The following is an 18,864-nucleotide window of genomic DNA, read 5'->3' as shown; positions in this document are numbered from 1 at the left end:
AGATCTATTTGCTTTTTGAAAAAATTGATCTGCAAAATACTCCACAGTTAAGCATATTTTATGTTAAGTAATCTTTGAATGGATATTAACACGAATAAGGTTATTCATCATAGGTAGAGGTGTTCAAAATAGATTCGATGATCCGAAATATACCAGACCTTATAATCAAACACTATTTGACCCGACTACAAAAATGATTTACAATTATGTAAAAAACAATATCGACAAAAAATCCGATTTAAAACCGACTTGAAACATCCAACCCGAAATTAACCCAATAACCGGAATGAACACCTTTATAATCATAGGTGGCATAAAAATTTCATAAAATATATATTATTTACAATAAAAAAAAGTAAAGCATGAATGGGCACATTCTTCTTAGTACTCATATTACATGACTAAATATTGAAAACTACAAAAATCAATTAATTTCCTTTCTACTTGTGTAAGATCCAGGATCAAGAACTACATATGTACACATTACACTTCAGAGCCTATGCTACTTTTCGCTCTTCTTGAAAACTCGAATCAGTCATGATGTCGAAAGAGTGATCGTAAGGACGTTAAGTCATTCGTGGTTATCGTTTGTTCCTATGTCTCATTGAAATGTTTAGATGATCTACTCAGGAATTCGTTCACCAATTTTGAAAACGCGGTAGAGCTATCTTTCAACAATTCAGCCGGAGAGTCATACTCCGCGATCTTGCCTGCATTTATCAGTAATTATGTTATGATAGATGTAAACAATTACAGTGTAACATAATTCGCCAGTTAATTCGCCTTTTGAATTTTTTATTTACTCAAAATGACTCTGAAATAGTTCAAAACTGACCACAATTTGCTTTTTTGATAGTGAATCATGTGATAGTATTGCACATGTCTTGACACAATGTTCTTTGTGATTATAACAAAATTATAGATAGGTTGTAAGATAGGGGGTGTTCAATGGGTCAGGTCCCATTTTGAGCCCTTATCCGGCCCGTTTTTAGAAGGGCTTTGTAAATAACATAATTAACATATAATTTAAATATTATAAATGACAATGTCAATGGAGATTATTAATATTTTTTCAATTTAATTATTATAAATGATAATTTAATTGTATAAATTGATAAGTGGGGATTAAAATATTTTTAGCAATAAAAAGGGGCTGGCTGGGGCTTTCAATGTTTTGCCCATGTAAAACCCATATTATGTTTAAAGGCCCCTTATCCGGCCCATTGAACACCCCTACCTATGACATATCACATATGTCCATTTAAGGAGCAAATCCCAAAGGGACGGAGATAGTATGATGCATACGGCATACCATACCTTTATCAAAACAGATAAGAAGGTTGTAGCAATGAGACCCCGAGAACCATAACATGCTATAGGAACGAAAATTAATAGTAACATCCGAAGATATAAATTCACCTTGGTCGAGAACCAAGACAAGGTCGTTGTCGATGACAGTTGGTATTCTGTGTGCGACAGTAATGACAGTACACTCGCTTGTTTCTTCTCTAACCGTCTTTTGAATTATATTATCAGTTGCTGTATCGACTGATGCTGTAGCTTCATCCAAGACGAGGATTCTCCGCCTTTGGAGTAGCACCCTTGCCAGACAAACTAACTGTCGTTGTCCTACGCTCCAGTTTTCTCCATCTTCTGCTACTGCCACAATCAAAAACTTCTAATGAGAAAACACTCTGCGCACTTAGTTAATTCTCCAGTTTTTATGATCAGGTTTGATTTGAAAAGGCCGGAAATAGAATGGTTTATCATACCGGGTGCATCAAGAAGTCTTTCATCTCGCCTTATAATACTAGCAAGGCCATGACACTTATTGAGTACCTGCACAATTGCATGATAAAAAGATTAGTCCTTTTTTCGATTCTCAGTAATCGTGGAGAACCGCAGCATATAACCCACTTTTATACTGCGGTTTTAAACCGGAGCAGCAAATAAACCCCATCTGCTGCTATCACAAGTGCGTGGGGTCAAAACCGCAGCATATATTTCCACTATTATAACAACATGATGTATATACCTCCCATATCTCTTGATCGGAATGCTCCTCCATTGGGTCGAGATTAGCCCTCACAGTACCTTGGAACAGTGTAGGGTCTTGTGGTATAATACTCAGCTTGGATCTCAAATCTTGCAGACCTAATGTACCGATATCAAGTCCATCAACAAGAATACGCCCTTGTGCAGGCTCAACCACCCGGAAAAGGGCTTGTATGAGAGTAGACTTTCCACTGCCCGTCCTTCCAACGACTCCAACTTTCATCTTGGAAGGTATGGTGCAGGTGATGCCTTTAAGCACCATGGGCAGAGCAGGGGAATACCGGACATGCAAGTTCTCGAATTCGATAAACCCTTCACTCGGCCAATCTGATTCTGGCCTACAATCTTCTATAACTAAAGGCGCTTCACTTGGAAGTCGCGAAAAGTCGAGAATCCTTTCGACTGATATCATTTTGTTTTCTACATTACACAAGTTCCATATTATCCAAGCTTGTAGAACGGTCATATTTAGTCCGTATGTGGCGGCTAGACCCCCCAAGCCTAAGTAAATATTGAAAGATTGAGAATAAGTTAGCGGGCTTAATAAACATAATATAAGTATTAATGATCGAGTATATAACATATCCTGGTGCTACAACCATTATATTAAGCTTTTGGTTGTATTTCTAAGATACGCTATATTGTCGAGAAGCAACAAAGCTTACTTGGATCGATGGCCAATCTTGGCAACATAACTAAGATAACTAGAACAATGAAGAAGACCAAGTTGAACAAAAAGTTGATTCGCGTAGAAAGCCATTCCATAGCAGCAATGTTGTGGAATGTAACTCGAGAATAATCATTCACCAAACCGATAAGTTTTTCGTAAAAACGACCCTCTTGATTGAAACATCGGATAGTTGAAGAACCCACCATACTTTCGGAAAAATGGTGAAGAATAGGAGCTTTTCGAATCCCTACCATCCTAGCCAACTCTCGTGCAGTACTTATGTAATAAGCCTGTATTAGATTGCCGAAATCATCACAATATACCAAGAAAAAACCGTCTTAGGCTAATGAGTTCGTGTGTTCTCCTCACCTGATACCAACAAGAGATGGCGAATACAGCAACAAAAATCAGAAAGACTTGCCATGCAACCTGGGACATGAGGAGAATTATACTAAGTAGCTGAATCAGAGCGAAAACTAGACCGGCCAATCTATAGGGAATGTCCATATCGACAGTACTTTGATCAGTAGATGACTGCAAAAAAGGCGCACGAAAAGTTAGAAACGAAGGCTGAAAACCCAAGAAAGTATATATGTTATGACAATAACTATTTGATAGCTCCATGCATTACCCTGCTGATTATTCGACTAGATGGTGTGAAGTCGAAAAAAGATATAGGAGCACGGAAAACTGATTTGATCATACCGAGGAACATCTGTTGAGCAGTCTCGATCGCTATAGTCGAAAGAAAAACCGTCCTCCCTAATATGAAGACACAACTTCCACCAGATATCAAAACAAAATATGCCATCAGTTCTCGATGGCTAACTCGATCCTCCTCCTCGGTTGCCCAAGCGATCCAGTAATTGCTCCCTATTTGCAGTCCTTGAAAAAGAATCTGGCAAAGTAGGATGACAGGAACCAGAGCTCCTCCATATGCAGCTGTGATGAAAGTAGAATATACGTTCCAATTCACTCGTCCTCTTACCGCTTCCTCTTCGTTAGTTTTGGCTAGTTTATCATACTGAATAGAGCATGAAAAATCTTCTTCTATAAGTTCAGCTTGAGTAACTGAGGATAATCTTGCATTTGTGTCATTGGCATTTACTTGTTCTAGTGATTTTTTATGGGCTTCCATTTGTTTGACGAGTTCCCCATCTGGGTATGTAATCAAATCTTCGTATCTTCCTGATTGAATAATTCTACCGTCTTTCATCACCTATGTATGTTATGCAATAAACAATAAGCTATACAATTTTTCACAGAAAGTTGCAAATGATGTTTGCTACCAAGGGTCAATTACAAACAAGTTACAACCTTTTTGTAAGCACTAACAAAGGTAAAGCTGCGCACATTTAAACCACCGAACCATTCCTAGGTGGCAGGGCCATTCTAGAGGGTAGGCTAGGAATGCCACCGCCCAGGGCCTAACATACATACAGAGCCTAATTTCTAGGGTGCCCTATGTCATAAGCATGAACTATTGACAAATTTGACATTTACATAATATTTATTTATCCTAATATAATCAATTAAGTTTTATATGACACGTCTACACTTACAATGATAATAACTTCATATAAAGGGATTCGTCTCTGTTATTTTTTCAAGTGCTTATTAAAGACTAGATACGATCTTTTATAGGAAGGGCCCATGTTTATTATTTTGCCTAGCACCTACAAAAAGTAAGGAATGACACTGCTTGGTGGGAGCCAGTTAATGGCATTGGGTAATGAAATACCGTATAAGAAAACAAATTCCGGTATAAAATTGGTTATTGTATGTAAGCATAGTTACCAGAACAATGTCTGCAGCACGCAAGAATTCGAGCTGATGGGTTATGTATACGACAGTTTTCCCTGACAGCTTTTGCATAAGAGCCTTCTGCATATGTCAACTTACACAATCCATAAGACAATTACACATACATGTCAACAAATAATGATTCAAGACAGCTGTATAAAACCATACCTTGAACAGGTGTGCACCAGTATGCGCATCGACAGCACTAAATGGATCGTCGAGGAAATAAACATCAGCATCACTATATATCGCCCTAGCAAGCTGAATCCGTTGTTTCTGACCTCCGCTTAAATTGATCCCTCGCTCTCCTACTATGCACATATCAGCGTCAGTCCACATGTGAAGATCCTTGTTCAGAGCACACGCTTCTAGAACCTCCTCATAAATTGCCTTATTCATATCCTTCCCAAACAATATGTTATCCCGAACTGTACCTGTTTGGATCCATGAATTCTGAGGAACATATGCTTTTTCTCCATACACCTTAATCTCCCTACCGGATATTCGTGCGATTTCACCAAGGATACTACAAAGTAAGCTTGATTTTCCCGAACCAACTGACCCACAAACCGCTACTTTGCAACCCTTTTCGATTTTAAGCTGGTCGCTTAAGCTAATTGTCGGTTTCCTACCATAAGGATTGCTTGTTTCCCAACAATATTCTCCGCACTCAATATCGATTGCAAGATTAGAGGCTCTAAATTTCCGGTATGCTAGCAATTTCAACTCGTTTTCATCGCTTAGGAAGCTCTCGAGTCGAGCAACTGATACCCGTGTTTGTGCAATCATTGAGATAAGTTCGGGCAGGTTATATATAGGCTCTTGCAAAATTCTAAATGTAGCAAGAGCAGAAAGAACAGTTCCTGAGGTTAATGGTGTGTCAACGAAAATGCAAACGCTAAAGGTAACAACTGAAACAAAAGTTGGCGAGGCCCAAAAAAGAAAAGCGACGGCAGAAGATGTGTATAGATACTTGCTCAAGCATGACTTTTCGGTCTCCCTCAATTTGGTAAGCTTCGTGATGAACGAAGATTCCCAAGAATGCAATTTAAGGACTCTCATACTCTTTAAAGTTTCCATAGTAGCTTTGATTCTTGAGTCCTTAGCATCCATGATCTCGGAATGTAGCATTTCTTGCCTACTAGCCAATGGTGTGTTGAAAACCATAACCAAAATTGTGGAAGAAAGCGCGGCAAAGGCAGGTGCAGGACCGAGATTTACATAAAGAATAATAAGGGCAAGAGACACTTGCAAGGGAAGTAGCCAAATGCCATGTATGTACAAAAACAAGTCTCCGAGTCTCTCAGCATCGACGTTTATCAAATTAATGATTTTTCCATTGCCTTGCCCAACATCAAACAACTTGATGTTGAGAGACTTTTTGTATACTAAGGCTATGATGGATGCCCTTACACGAATACCGATTCGAGAAGCACCAAAATACCATTGTCTTTGTGATATAGACTCAATGCATTTGGCAATGAAGAAAACTATTGGAAGAGTTAAACCATCATGGTAGCTAGTGTTATCAGATTTTGTTGATAGATAGTTAACAAAATGGGTTATAAGCAGGGGACCCATATATGATGCAACAGTATTAGCCCCTGGGAAAAATATACATAATCTTAAAAACAGAACCACATGAATGTACAACATTATCATATAGTCATGGAAACTAAACAGCTGAGTAAGCATAAAAATATAGAAAAATCAATGTCAGAAATAACTCAATTAAAAGCTTAAGTCAAAGTTGAAGCTAGGTTTGTGCAATGGGCCAGATACAGGTGGGGTCGGGCTCTAGTAGAAAGAACCTGGATCGGATCGGGCCCATAAAATAGAAAATGGGCTTTCCCGACCCGACCCATTTATCTTTTTCTTATTAAAACAAGAAGACCCTTCTGAAGCCCATCTTCAACCCCCCTCCATTTACTGCAAAGTAAAAATCCGATCCATTTAGGGCCTGACCCTTCTAAAGCCCATATATTAAATAGTTGGATTCAGGGGCCCGATGGACCACCAGCCCATTGTACAAGTCTGGTTGAAGCCCTTGAATTTGCTCTATCACGCGCCCCTTCACATGAGTTTTTTTTGCTAGAAGTGTAATGCAACAAATGACCTCATCAAACATGACACTAGATTTTTCACTTGAATTAATTAATTATAACCTTTTGTCAAGTTGGCTTCTGATAATAATTCAGAAAACCAACTCAACCAATAGCTACCAAAAACTTAAGCTTAATAGTTGAAACTCCACGATGATGCTATATACTCAATCAATTAAAAATACAACTCAAGGCAAAAATTGTAACAATGTGATTCCAAGATGAAACAACAAAGAAAACATACCAGCAAAGAAGGCATTGGTGAGTAAAGATCTCCTAATACTGCAAAATATGGCTTTAGGTAAAGAGAACACATTGCTTTTCTGGTTTCGAAGCGATTCCTCCAACAAAGATGAAGAATTTTCTGCAGTTTCTGATAGAGGAACTGATGGGATATCATCTAATACAAGCAATTGAGTTCTACCAATTCTAAACATTGGATTAAGCCATGAAAATGTGATTTTGCTCCAAAAACTTGAGCTATTGTAAGGAGAACACACCTTTTCGGCTCTAATCTCTTGTTCATGAGGCAATAATGGTTGCTTAAGTTCAAGTTTGGAACTTTTCATTCTACAATTGAACAAACCATTGAAGCATAGAAGAAATGATAATGGGCAACCCAAGAAATCAACAAAATCAACCTTGGGAAAATCTATGGTATGCAAGTTTATGGATGTTAAGTGGGTTATGATGTAAAATGTGATCAAAACTAAATAATGTACAAGAGAATACACCCACCATGCTATAAGAACCAAAGGTAATTTCTTGTTTTCTTTGAGAATTTTCTCCCTAGAATACACTAGGATGAAAGTGGATAAAACCCATGTTGAGGTAGTAGAAATTGAACTAAATGAGATTGTTTTGTGGCACCAAAAAGCCTCATATAGACAATAAGATAAGTAAAAAGTAGACATTATTGCACTACAAAAAACAGTCAAAAGATTAAAGCCCACTGAATAAACTAATATATCAGTTTTACTGGTCGTTGTGCACGTGAAATGTTCAATATTAGTGGTACTATTCCTCGAGTTAAACATATCAACCAAAACCCATGTCAAAAACAATATACAAAACACTACATTAACTATATCTAGAATAATTTCCATGGAAAAACTCTCTAAAACCCAATGAAAAACATCAAAACCCAGATGTAGTAGCATTGCGTTGAGATGAGAAAACCTGCAAAAAAGACCATTGATTTCCCATTTTTAGGCTTAATTCTTGGAACTAACAAAAACCCAGTTCAAATCATAAAGTTAATTACATGGGTTATTTATATAAGTTAAGAAAAAACAAAAAAAAAGTGATTTTTATTACAATATACCTGACTAATTCAAAGCTGAATTGGGAATTGGTTGTTTTCAAAGGTTATGGGAGGTGAAAAATACATTAATGCATGTGGCTTTATGCAATGATGAAGAGAATGATATATGCTTTACACATGGTGGCTTGTGTTTTGGTGATTTTGCCACTTTAACTTGACATGGCCTCTTTTGATTCATTCATCACCAAATAAATACAGGTGCATCGTAGCAGTTTTCAAAATAAATAAATCGATATTTTTTGCATGTGTCAAAAATCGCATTTTAGTACGTATCAGATCGTATTTAGACATTATGATAAACACATTACTCCCGTTAGGTCACCGCATCACCATTTCGTTACCGCATTCACGTTAACACATTTTTACATTGTGATCCTCTGTTTCATGAGTTTGCTGCTTGCAAAATTCAGATAAAATTTAAAATTGTATGAATGATATTAAAAAAAGAAAATATTTATATACCAAATAAAACAATATAGCTATTATCGTCATAAAATTAAAATAAAGCAAATTAAATAGGACAAATAAAATAAAAATTATAGTAAACTCAAATAATAAAGAGTATTTGTAAGTAAAAGCCAAGAAAAGATATTGTCCTTTTTTCCAGTCTATTAATTGTGTGTCCAACAATAAGGGTATATTTCTTCCTTAAAACTAAAAATTTAAGTTATTTCAGGTGGACAATATAAACAAGTAGGGGACCATATTATTTGGAAATACATCTTTAGTACTTCTTTTATTTCTATTCCTATTTCCCGTTTGTTTTTTTGTTCTCCGTGACTTTGCAGTGTTATTACTACGTGCGACTTCATCTACATGGCTTCATTTTGATGACATTGTATTACTCCTTTTTTAATATAAGTTTGCTACAAAGGAGAGAGCCAATCTATTCCTATTATGGCTTCATGTTGTTTAACATTGGATTCAGATATATTATATAATATATTATAAGACCTTCATTATTAATTTACACTTTTAGTTAAATAAATCTAATGAAAGATTATGAGTTCGTATTTTATCTATTCCTAATTTCAAATAGAATAGTCAGCACAAAGCATGAAAATGACTTGTATTGCATCTATTCTTCTAGCTCAAATCGTTTTTGTTTCAAAGATATAATAGAGTATTCAATATATTAAGAGGCCTCAATCATCACCGATTTTAATTGCATTGATTTCATGACATATAACACCCATGATTAGAAATTAAAAGGTATATTTATGAGATCTTAGTTCATATATATATATATATATGTGTATGTAATTGTGTGTGTGTGGGCGTGTGTGTGTATATATATATATATATATATATGTGTGTATATATATGTGTATATATATATTCTTAGGTTTATGGGTTTAACTATTTTTTTTGTTGTTTTTTTGCATTATATGTTGTATCTACTATCTAGCTTTAGTAATCAAATCATTAAATGTTAAGCTTCCAAAGTAGTGGAATGTTGGTTGGATATAATAGATCTTTTACAAACACATGGGAAGAGAATTATATTAATGTCTTGTCTTCTTTTAAAACACTTTGAATTTTGCAGTCCAATAAAAGTACTAATTAATTTGTTTTTACATACAGAAATGTCCTAAGTAGGAGTAGTGGAATTTGATAACAAAAATCAAATTATTATATTTCTTCATATAGTGGGGCCTAGACTAATACTAGTAACCTGTTCAGTCCTAAAATTAAGATTCATGTGCATCTTTATTTGTCTTGTCATTTGGTAGTGTCCCTTAATTATTGAAGGCTTCTTAGTTCAGGATCTATGATTGAAATTAGTGGAATAGGGCTATGATTATATAAATTGTTGAATTGAGGATCTTGTGGATGAAGTTGAGACAAGGGAGATCAATAATACTTCCCTCTTCCATTTGTACGGAATTTACTTTTACAAATAAAAAATAGTTAGAATTTAACTGATAGAAAAAGTAATATATATATAAGAATAGTCATTTTTGTATTCAGTGAAATTATACTCTGGTCATAATGATGGAAGTGAAAATTTTCGGTTACTAGGTCATCTCATGATTGTCGACGTGATTAATATAAATAACAATGAACATAAGTTTTTAATTGAGTCGTTTCTTAACAAATGCTTTCTTAGATAAAAAAGATAACTAAAATATAAGCAATAAATTAATAAGGAACAACAACATCCAACAACAACAACGTTAATAGTAACAATAATTGAACTGAATCAAAATAAATATAACAAATTAAATTGAACTGTACAGAATTATCGAAATATCATAAAACAAAAATCAGTTATTATTATTGTATATTGAACATACCAAAGATGAACTTAAGTGTTACACTAAATAAATTGATCAAAGTTAGAATGAATTAAATGTATGTAATAGAAAAGAAACTTAAAGTACACAACAAAAAATAATTGACAATTAAAGAAATGTATTGGATTACATTATAGGTCAATATATATTTATTTGGTTATTTAGAATGGAGGTAGTATAATGAATATGTATTTTTATTATTATTTACCCTATTTATATCTTGTCAATTCAATTTCCCTAATCCTAGCTTATTTGCAGAGTATTGCTTGGTAGGGGCGAAGCTACGTGGGGGCCGGGGGAGGTCGACTCCCCTTGTTAAAAATGCGATTTTTTAGATTTTTAGCTTTGATCTTCTTACTAATATATAAATGATACATAGTTTAAACAGTGTAAAAATAAAAAAAAAATTTATTACAGCTCAATGGTTAGAGAAATACATTCGTAACTTAAGGTTAAGGGATCAAACACTAATGTAAACAAATATTTTTTTAATAAACTTTTATTATATTGTCATTACTTTATGTTTTTATAATTTTACATTCACCCTTTCTTAAAGTGTGTTTATATTTTTATTATCTTAATTTTATTAAGTTGTATTTTTTTTTGAGACTTAGTAGGCTAATATTAAGAGTCAAAAACACTTTTTTTTCAAAAAAGATAATTATAAAGAAGCTATTCTTTAATAAACTAATAAATATATATTATAATGTGATTACTTTTTATCTTTCATAATTTTACATTCACCCTTTTTAATGCATGTATTTATATTTTTGTTATCTTAATTTTAATAAGTAGTATTTTTTTAGAGACTTAATTAGTAGATGAATAATAGTGTCAAGAAACACTTGGTTTTTTCAAAAGAGAAGTTTCAACTCATTCAAGTTGATTTTCTATAAAGGTGTTTATTCTGTTTATGGGGTTGATTTCGAATTAGGTGTTTCGGGTCGGTTCAAAATTGGATTTTGTGTCCATATAGATATTTACATAATTGTAAATCCTGTTTTTAAGTCGGATCAAATCGGATTCAATTACAAGGACGTGTAAATATCGGGTCATCATGTCAGTTTTGAACATCTCTTATTTTCAGTCTATATAATTTTTAAAAAATTCATAATATAACTACTTCTAATATAATAAATAATTTGCTAAAGTATATCGACTATTTGCTCCCCCTAATTTCAAATAATGGCTTCGCCCCTGTTGCTTGGTGGAAGATTTAAAATATTATAGTATATGATGTGTTGAACATTCATTTTTATAGGGGTGCTGAGCTAATTTGATTAACATTTTTTTGTGTTATATGTTATGCACGGTGTGTAGTGTTTTTGATCCAATCACAGTCAGCCATAATCTAAATAGACTCTGACTTAAATTATTTTTTTTATTCATATGAATTTTTATGAATTGTAAAGGTGAACATAACCCCTAAAGCTAATGCCAATAATGTTGAAGCACCTTCTTAATAAGCATGAGGTGGTTAAAAGTGAGTGTGGATAGTGAAAGCCAAGACATTGTTGAAGTGTGCTCATCATGTGCCTAATTTATTTTTTTTTTGTCATTGGACTTGTTTGGCATCACGTTCATAAGAGATACAAAAACTTTTTCTTTGCTTTGCTTCTTCCACTAACTTTAATTTCTAGTGGAAAAGGTCTTTTTTCTACCCATATTTAATGTATAATACCAAATACCAATAGTGTTCACAAATATTCCATTTGGTTCACCTTATCACAATTATGTGTGGATCTAAATGAAATATCAAATATATTCCCTCCAATTCATTATCCCATTTGTTTTACACCCTCTATCCAATACATTTATTCAATCATTAATATCTCTAATTATGCATAATTAAAAATTATGAAAAGTTAATATTGATAATCTTTGCTTTGAGACGAATCAAACAAGATCCCACCTGACTATGTTTTAACTTGTAGATTAATAATAAAATACAAATTAAGAGTAAGAGATAAATAGTGTAAAAAAGCAAATGCTAGACTTGGAAAAAAAAAAAGGTATGCGATGTACAATAAAAAACGTTAAACAGCATAAAGCATAAAAGTAATTGTACAATGAGATTCATGAGAAAACTAGCATGGCTCACTAATACTGTTTTTAATGTATAAATAATAGGCCCAGCGCAACTACCCGTCTCCCCACCCCTCTAGGCCGGCCCTGACCAAAAGAACACTCAATAACATTGCATGGTAAATATAACATGTACTTGGATAAATTAACCATAATGAAGGATAAAAGTTTGAAACTCAGCAATACAACTCACAAGATCATATATCAATAAAACAAAACGACCCTGTTTTTGATCCATTGTGGTACAAAAAAAAGTATTGGAATTTGAAACATTTGTTCTATATGGGCAAATCAAAATCAGGCAGATCGTTAATCGGAGTAGAGCATAAACCTAGAAATTTCAAGAGACCCATTCAAGAACAAGAAAAAGACATCGTGATTTGAGTTGAATCTCGATGATATGATACATCAATGAAAAGTAAGTTCAATAAGGAATGGATATGTTCGCTATACCTTCTATGACCCATGTAGGAATAACCACCTCATAGGGCAGTCAGAGTATTACATGGGGGACTATAACCGATCTCCTCATTTGTAGTTATGAAGGTGTGTCCGGAGTGCATATTATGCTTTCGGGCTTTTGCTATTCGGCAATGGGATTTTACAAGACAAGAAAGGGCGAGAATAGAGACAGTCTTCTGAGTGTTAAGTTTTGAGAACTCAAGGTAAGGGTTATATTTTATATAGATGAATTCAACTCGGATCCACAGGATTGAAAAAATTCTAGATCAAACCTTTAGTATGGATAGAATTCGAGGCTTGAACCTATATACATTTGCGAAACTGTAAAAAGGCTGATTATTCCATTGCAAAAGGAATTGGAAATGTATATATACATTTGCCAATTTAGGCAACCTGTCTATAGTTCTGTACATAAGTTATAGAACGGAGAAAAATGAGAGATTTACCAGCTCAAGATTTCTCAAACGATACCTCGATACAAAGCATCTGGCCGAAGATCATCCAAATTATCAATATTCCTGTACCCATTCAACTCACGGAGACATGACCAACCACAACGATGCATAAACTCGCGGAAATCATCCTTCGTGTAAAATGTTTTCTCTTCAGTGTGGGATATTGTCGGACTGGGATATGAAATGTGTTTCGACTCCTCGTAATGGCACAATTTTATAGTCACACCTGAAACCAAAGAAATTGATGCAAGGTTTGCTAGCCTTTAAATCGGACAAAAGGAAGAACAATACAAGTCCATTTGGTAACTTATGCTAAGTAAATTTTCATACTAAATATTCAGCAGCACGAACGGCTTAAACAGAACAATCAATGGGAAATGCAGGTTGAGCCTACAGAGTAATTAGCCTTAACATTCAACCCCAGACATAGTGCAATGCGGTAACGGTCACGACTCTGGTAACGACACAGTGAAGTGGTAATAAGAATGATGCAGTTGTCGTACCGCCAAATATCAGCCAAAGCATGAAATATCCTTTGCATCAACCTTAAACGCAGTTTTTTACACTTCGGGTAATATCGAAAAACCTTTACAGCGCGGCCGAGACGATGCGGCCTTGTTTTTGCAATATGCTCCGGAGACATGCTGGGTTAAATAAATGGTTGTGCACCGAGTAATAGTATCAAACACAAATTACTAAGAAAAGTAACGTAACATATACCTTCATCAAGGTGGAGAGCATAAGTGCCTAGAGGCATGTCTCTGTCCAGAGGACGAACAACCTGATACTCATCCTCCAACCAAAATGCACGCTTTGTCCTTAACCCAAATGCAGATCTGATCACATCCTTGATAGCCTCGGCCGTGCCATCTACACCAATCCTTCTGGTATAATTTCCCCATTTAACAGTTATAACTCTCCCGCCATAAGAGTTGGTGCCGTCACCTGTGAAAGTAACAAATCGACATTTGACACCCACCGAAAAATATTAAAGTTCTTAACAAACAGCATAGTCGGAAAAAACGTGCCTACTAAAATACCAGAATTGTTTATAACAAACCACGTAGGTAAAGTAACATGTTTTATTATGCACGTTTTTGCTCAAAAGCTTATAAAACAATTTTAAAGCATATTTTATACTTAATATTATACTCATCATTCTTGCATAAAAGATAGGAGTATTAAACATTAGTGTAAAATGACATGAGATGGTACCTAAACCCACATTTTAAAGCATTATGTCTAGTTATCAAATTGCACACAATATATCCTAATGGGTTAAAGCACAACATCCACGTATTGTCCGTGCTTATCACTTCAATATGAGTCTCGGCTACATAGATCTTTGCAATACGAGAAATATTGGAATAAATTTCAACACGAGAAGCTAAGCACACCATTGTATCTCAAATTTTCAACCAAACAAAATAAAATTTGCACCAAGTGGAGAAGGGTAAATGTGAAAGAGAACCTCGAACTGCAATATGGTAATCATATTCCTATTATTAAAACTTACTCCATGACAGAACTTCACAACAATCACACAAATATCAGAACAATAGATAGAAGTATGAATTACAAACAGTTTTAAGCACATATCCTTCAGTATAGACATGCTCACCATTCCCAGGAGTCTCACGCCAAAATGATGGGGGAACACCTCCACCAGCTACAGCATCAGCAGCGGTGATGGCAAGAGAATGCTCCTCGTGATCCAAACTCCTTTCCAAGTTCAATGCTGTCCTTCCATTATCTGTTACAGAAAAGTGGGGAAAAAAAACTAATGTACTTTAAAGACCAACTAAAACAGATTTTAAAAGCAATTAAATGACAATAAAGTTGATCGTTGAGCAATAGAAGGCATCCATTAGAAATGCAGGTGTAAAAAGGAAAAGAAAGGAAGAAGGGGCAAAAGAATAATATCAATATAGTGAAGAACTCCTTGTCTTTATTTTTCACATTTACATAAATCACTCCACGACTTTCTTCTTCCTTCTATCACTTTACATCGGTACTTAGTAAGTCACAGAATTATTGAACTGTAAAGATTTCCTCTCCAAATTTGTTAAAATAGAGAATGCTTTTTCCAACAATGGTGCATTCTCAATCTTAGATTATAAGATAGCTGTTTGTGAAGTAATGCAATGATCTACCAACCACCAGGGAAAAGTAGAAATCTACAATCATACGTCCTCTTTCCTTCAAATCAGTTCAGTATCATTAGAAATTTTATCGCCCAGATAACACAATGATTAACAAAAGATGGCATCCTTGATAAGGCGTATGAAAATGATGATACAGGTGTATAGGAGGTAGCAAAAAGGTGTTATTAGGCACTGATGACTGCATTAAAGAATAGATAATGTAGATACGAAGGCAAGACGTGGAAAATGAATATGACAATCTTTCTTCATGAGATGTTAGCTATCAGCATGGATGTTTAATTAGTCTCCTAGTGAGCTTAGCCCTGAAAATGAATGTAAATTGACCATTCATGTCCTTTCCCTCTTTCACCTAACAAGGACTTTAAACCAACTATTCTGAACTCTATAAGGCGTGCCACCCACCCACCGTAGTTATCACACATTGATGGTTTTCAGCTATTTTAATGTTTCCAAAAATTCATAGTCTCGATTAAAATTCCAGGTATAAGGTTTTGGCATTTGTACCTTCAATGGGTCCAAAAGAAATAGTCGCATCATCAATACCTGCAATCACAATCAGCTTAAGAGTTACAACTTACAAGGGGGAAAATGAAACTTGATAGCAAGGTACCATAAAATATAATGATAATATAAAGTACCACAATATCCTTTACTCCAATGTGAAGGACTCAAGCTAAGCATAAGAGGTCAAGACAGTGTCGACCTCAATTAATCATTATTCAAGATGCAGTCTAAAGATGTCATCGTATATTCATATTAGTGGATGAGATGGGATCAATGCTAATTTAGAGTAGTGGAGACAAATGTTAAAATCAAAAGAGTTTAAACTCAGTCAAAGTAAGACAGGGCATATGAAAAGTCAATATGGCATGGAGGATCATAGAAAAGGTGTTATCAAACTAGATATGAAGGAGCTCATCTCAAGTAAGTGTTCAAATAACTTGGCCCAATTTTTTCCTATAACGGGCATATTGATCAAGGATTCAAGATGTTAGGTATAATTCAATGTTGATGGATCAAATGAAGAGTTAAGATTGCAATATAATGCACACAGGTGTGCCACTAAGGTTGAAGGAAAAGATCTAGCAAAGTGTCCTTTTACGAACTACCATTAGACTAGCACTACTAACTATATGAGTTAGAATGATGGGCTTAAATTATTGTAAAAAAAGATGCGTTATCTTATAAGAAAGAGTAGACATACCCTATAAAATTGGAAATGAAGACATAAGGAAGGATCTTAAAGTTGTATATATTGAAGACAACACGTGAAAAACACTTACGTTCATTTGGTCACGTGCAAAGAAAATCAAATAATGCACCAGTTACAAAAGCGGAAGGCTATACTTTGACAAACTTATAAGTGGAAGGCTAAAGAAGTGGCCAAAAATGACCAGAGGGACAAATGGCATGAAGAATTAGGATTATAAGATTGTGAAAATAAATAGAAATTAATCCAAGAAAATATATGTAGATGATCCTTATTAGCATCAAATTTTTGTTTTAGTTCAAGGAGACAATCTCATACTATTGGTATCAAGTCTTTGGCATTATTGTTATTGTTGGATCGATAACACAAAACAAGTTACTTCCTTATCCCAGCCATCTTCATTTGCTCTTTTTCTAGACCTATCGTTCCATTCCACCCTTGTAAACCCTCTTTCTATTATACTCCACTCTTAAAATCTATTTTGCATAAGGAAGGTTAGCTTCTTAACAATAACACCAATTTCTATCCACAGTCAAACACTCATTGAAAAAATCCCATGATCAGATCTAACACCACATAATGGAAGCAAACAAGTGGAAAGATTTATGTATGAATCATAGAAATCACTACATTAACACACATACAAACAACAAATTGCCTCAACAAATATACAAACAGCAAAATTGCTTCAATTTTCAAAGAAAATGCACAAACACAAATACCCTAAACAAAATTTTCACATGTAATTCACACAACTATAACAAAAACAATAGCAAAAATGGCATAAATTTAGACTTGCGCCAAAATTCTAATAATTGAACCCAATATCAAAAACAAATCAAATTAAAGATTGAAAAACACCCACAAGCAAATTCACAAATCACAATCAATCCCAACAAAAAAAAAGAGCACAAACCTTTATCAGAAAACTGCAAGAAAGGATCATCTTTAGAAGAATGATTAACACCACCATTATTATGACTAGGACTTCTATATCCAGCCACATTAGAAGAAGAAGAACACCGATTCCTTTCCCTTATAATTTCTTCAATTTCTTTATAATAAGACATTTTAGCAGACCCATTTCCGTTACAACCATTACCCAATTGTTGTTTTGCTTTCTTGAATTCCTTAAGCAAATTCCTCCACTTATCAGTACACATAGTTGGGCTTCTATCAAACCCTCTTTCCCTCATTTTTGCCGAAATTTGTTCCCATAAATGCTTATTAGATTTAGAAGTGTTGAATAGTGAGTCCATTTCTCTCCTTAATGTGATCAAATTTTGGGTTTCGTCTTGAACCCATGTCTCAGCCCGCTTCTTCGGGCCAGATGACGTTGTTCCTGTGGTGGGTAATCTATGGTGGTCATGATGGTGGTGGGTGGTGACCACTTCAATCATCATGTCATGTGGGTTATGGTGATCACCATCTGAGAATTCAATGGATGATGATTGGGGTTTTGTTGGTGTTGTTGTTGTGGTGGGATTGTGATTTGTGTCTGAAATGTACATGGCTTTTGATGGGTTTTTAGTTTGAGTGACAGTGTAAGCAGTGTTTTATAAAGAGGGAAATTTGGGAATTAGGGTTTGAGGGGATTTGTGAATTTTGCGATGAAATTCGGGCGAATTAAGGATTTTAGGAATTTCAGCATCTTTTTGGGTATTTTTGGGGTGATGAACTGATGACCGATGGTGTAGTCTTGTAATCTAGAATCTAGATTCTTAAGTTTAGAGTTAGACCAATGTAGTAAAAATAGATTCAATGATTTAAATTTTACTTGATTTTATAATGAAATTCGATTTAAGCCGACTTTAAAAATGATTTATAATTGTATAAAAAACAATATAGATACAAAACCTGATTTCAAACTACTGACCCGAAATACCCAAAATAAACACGATAAATTAAACAAACACCTACTCACTAGTACTATATTCCTATTCTTATAGATGAGGGAGTGACTAGTGAACATAATAAAAATTTTGTACTTCCTCCTTTTCTACTTATTATATTTTTTTATTTAATCATTTCAAATTACTTACTATATCAATATTTTTGATAAAAAATAACTATATAAATGTATATATTCTTGAAGTTAAATGCCTATTAAACAAGGAAAGTTTGATTTAGCATTGCCAAATTGGTCGTCAATGTCTTTCTATTACATGCTCTAAATTTAAGGGATGAAATTAAGAAAATGAGTCTAAACAATGCATACATGCACGAGAAGAGGTAA

General features: G+C 34.4%; 2 protein-coding genes across 3 annotated transcripts; both read right to left on the bottom strand.

Moving 5' to 3' along the window:
- Positions 1-307: 307 nt before the first annotated feature.
- LOC130821445 (putative ABC transporter C family member 15) lies at positions 308-8,039 on the bottom strand. Of its 2 annotated transcripts, XM_057687231.1 has the most exons (11): positions 7,955-8,039; positions 6,875-7,809; positions 4,697-6,132; positions 4,523-4,609; positions 3,357-3,944; positions 3,095-3,259; positions 2,721-3,015; positions 2,036-2,556; positions 1,773-1,839; positions 1,420-1,659; positions 308-710 (listed from the first exon to the last, which is right to left on the bottom strand). In XM_057687231.1, the coding sequence occupies exons 2-11, from the start codon at positions 7,788-7,790 to the stop codon at positions 595-597; spliced, it is 4,431 nt and encodes a 1,476-aa protein (XP_057543214.1). In that variant the 5' UTR covers positions 7,791-7,809; positions 7,955-8,039; the 3' UTR covers positions 308-594. The 2 variants fall into 2 exon arrangements, with proteins under 2 accessions (XP_057543214.1, XP_057543213.1); XM_057687230.1 differs by lacking the exon at positions 7,955-8,039 and having other exon boundaries at positions 6,875-7,877.
- A 3,752-nt stretch (positions 8,040-11,791) lies between these two features.
- On the bottom strand, positions 11,792-18,314 carry LOC130821005 (trihelix transcription factor GT-4-like). Its single transcript, XM_057686597.1, has 5 exons — positions 17,545-18,314; positions 15,923-15,961; positions 14,875-15,006; positions 13,974-14,198; positions 11,792-13,479 (listed from the first exon to the last, which is right to left on the bottom strand). The coding sequence occupies exons 1-5, from the start codon at positions 18,137-18,139 to the stop codon at positions 13,259-13,261; spliced, it is 1,212 nt and encodes a 403-aa protein (XP_057542580.1). The 5' UTR covers positions 18,140-18,314; the 3' UTR covers positions 11,792-13,258.
- Positions 18,315-18,864: the final 550 nt, after the last annotated feature.

The sequence above is a fragment of the Amaranthus tricolor genome, chromosome 8, assembly GCF_026212465.1.
Source record: "Amaranthus tricolor cultivar Red isolate AtriRed21 chromosome 8, ASM2621246v1, whole genome shotgun sequence".
Classification (NCBI taxonomy): Eukaryota; Viridiplantae; Streptophyta; class Magnoliopsida; order Caryophyllales; family Amaranthaceae; genus Amaranthus; species Amaranthus tricolor.
Note: the sequence above shows the minus strand (reverse complement) of the source record. Positions and strands in the feature narration are given on the sequence as shown.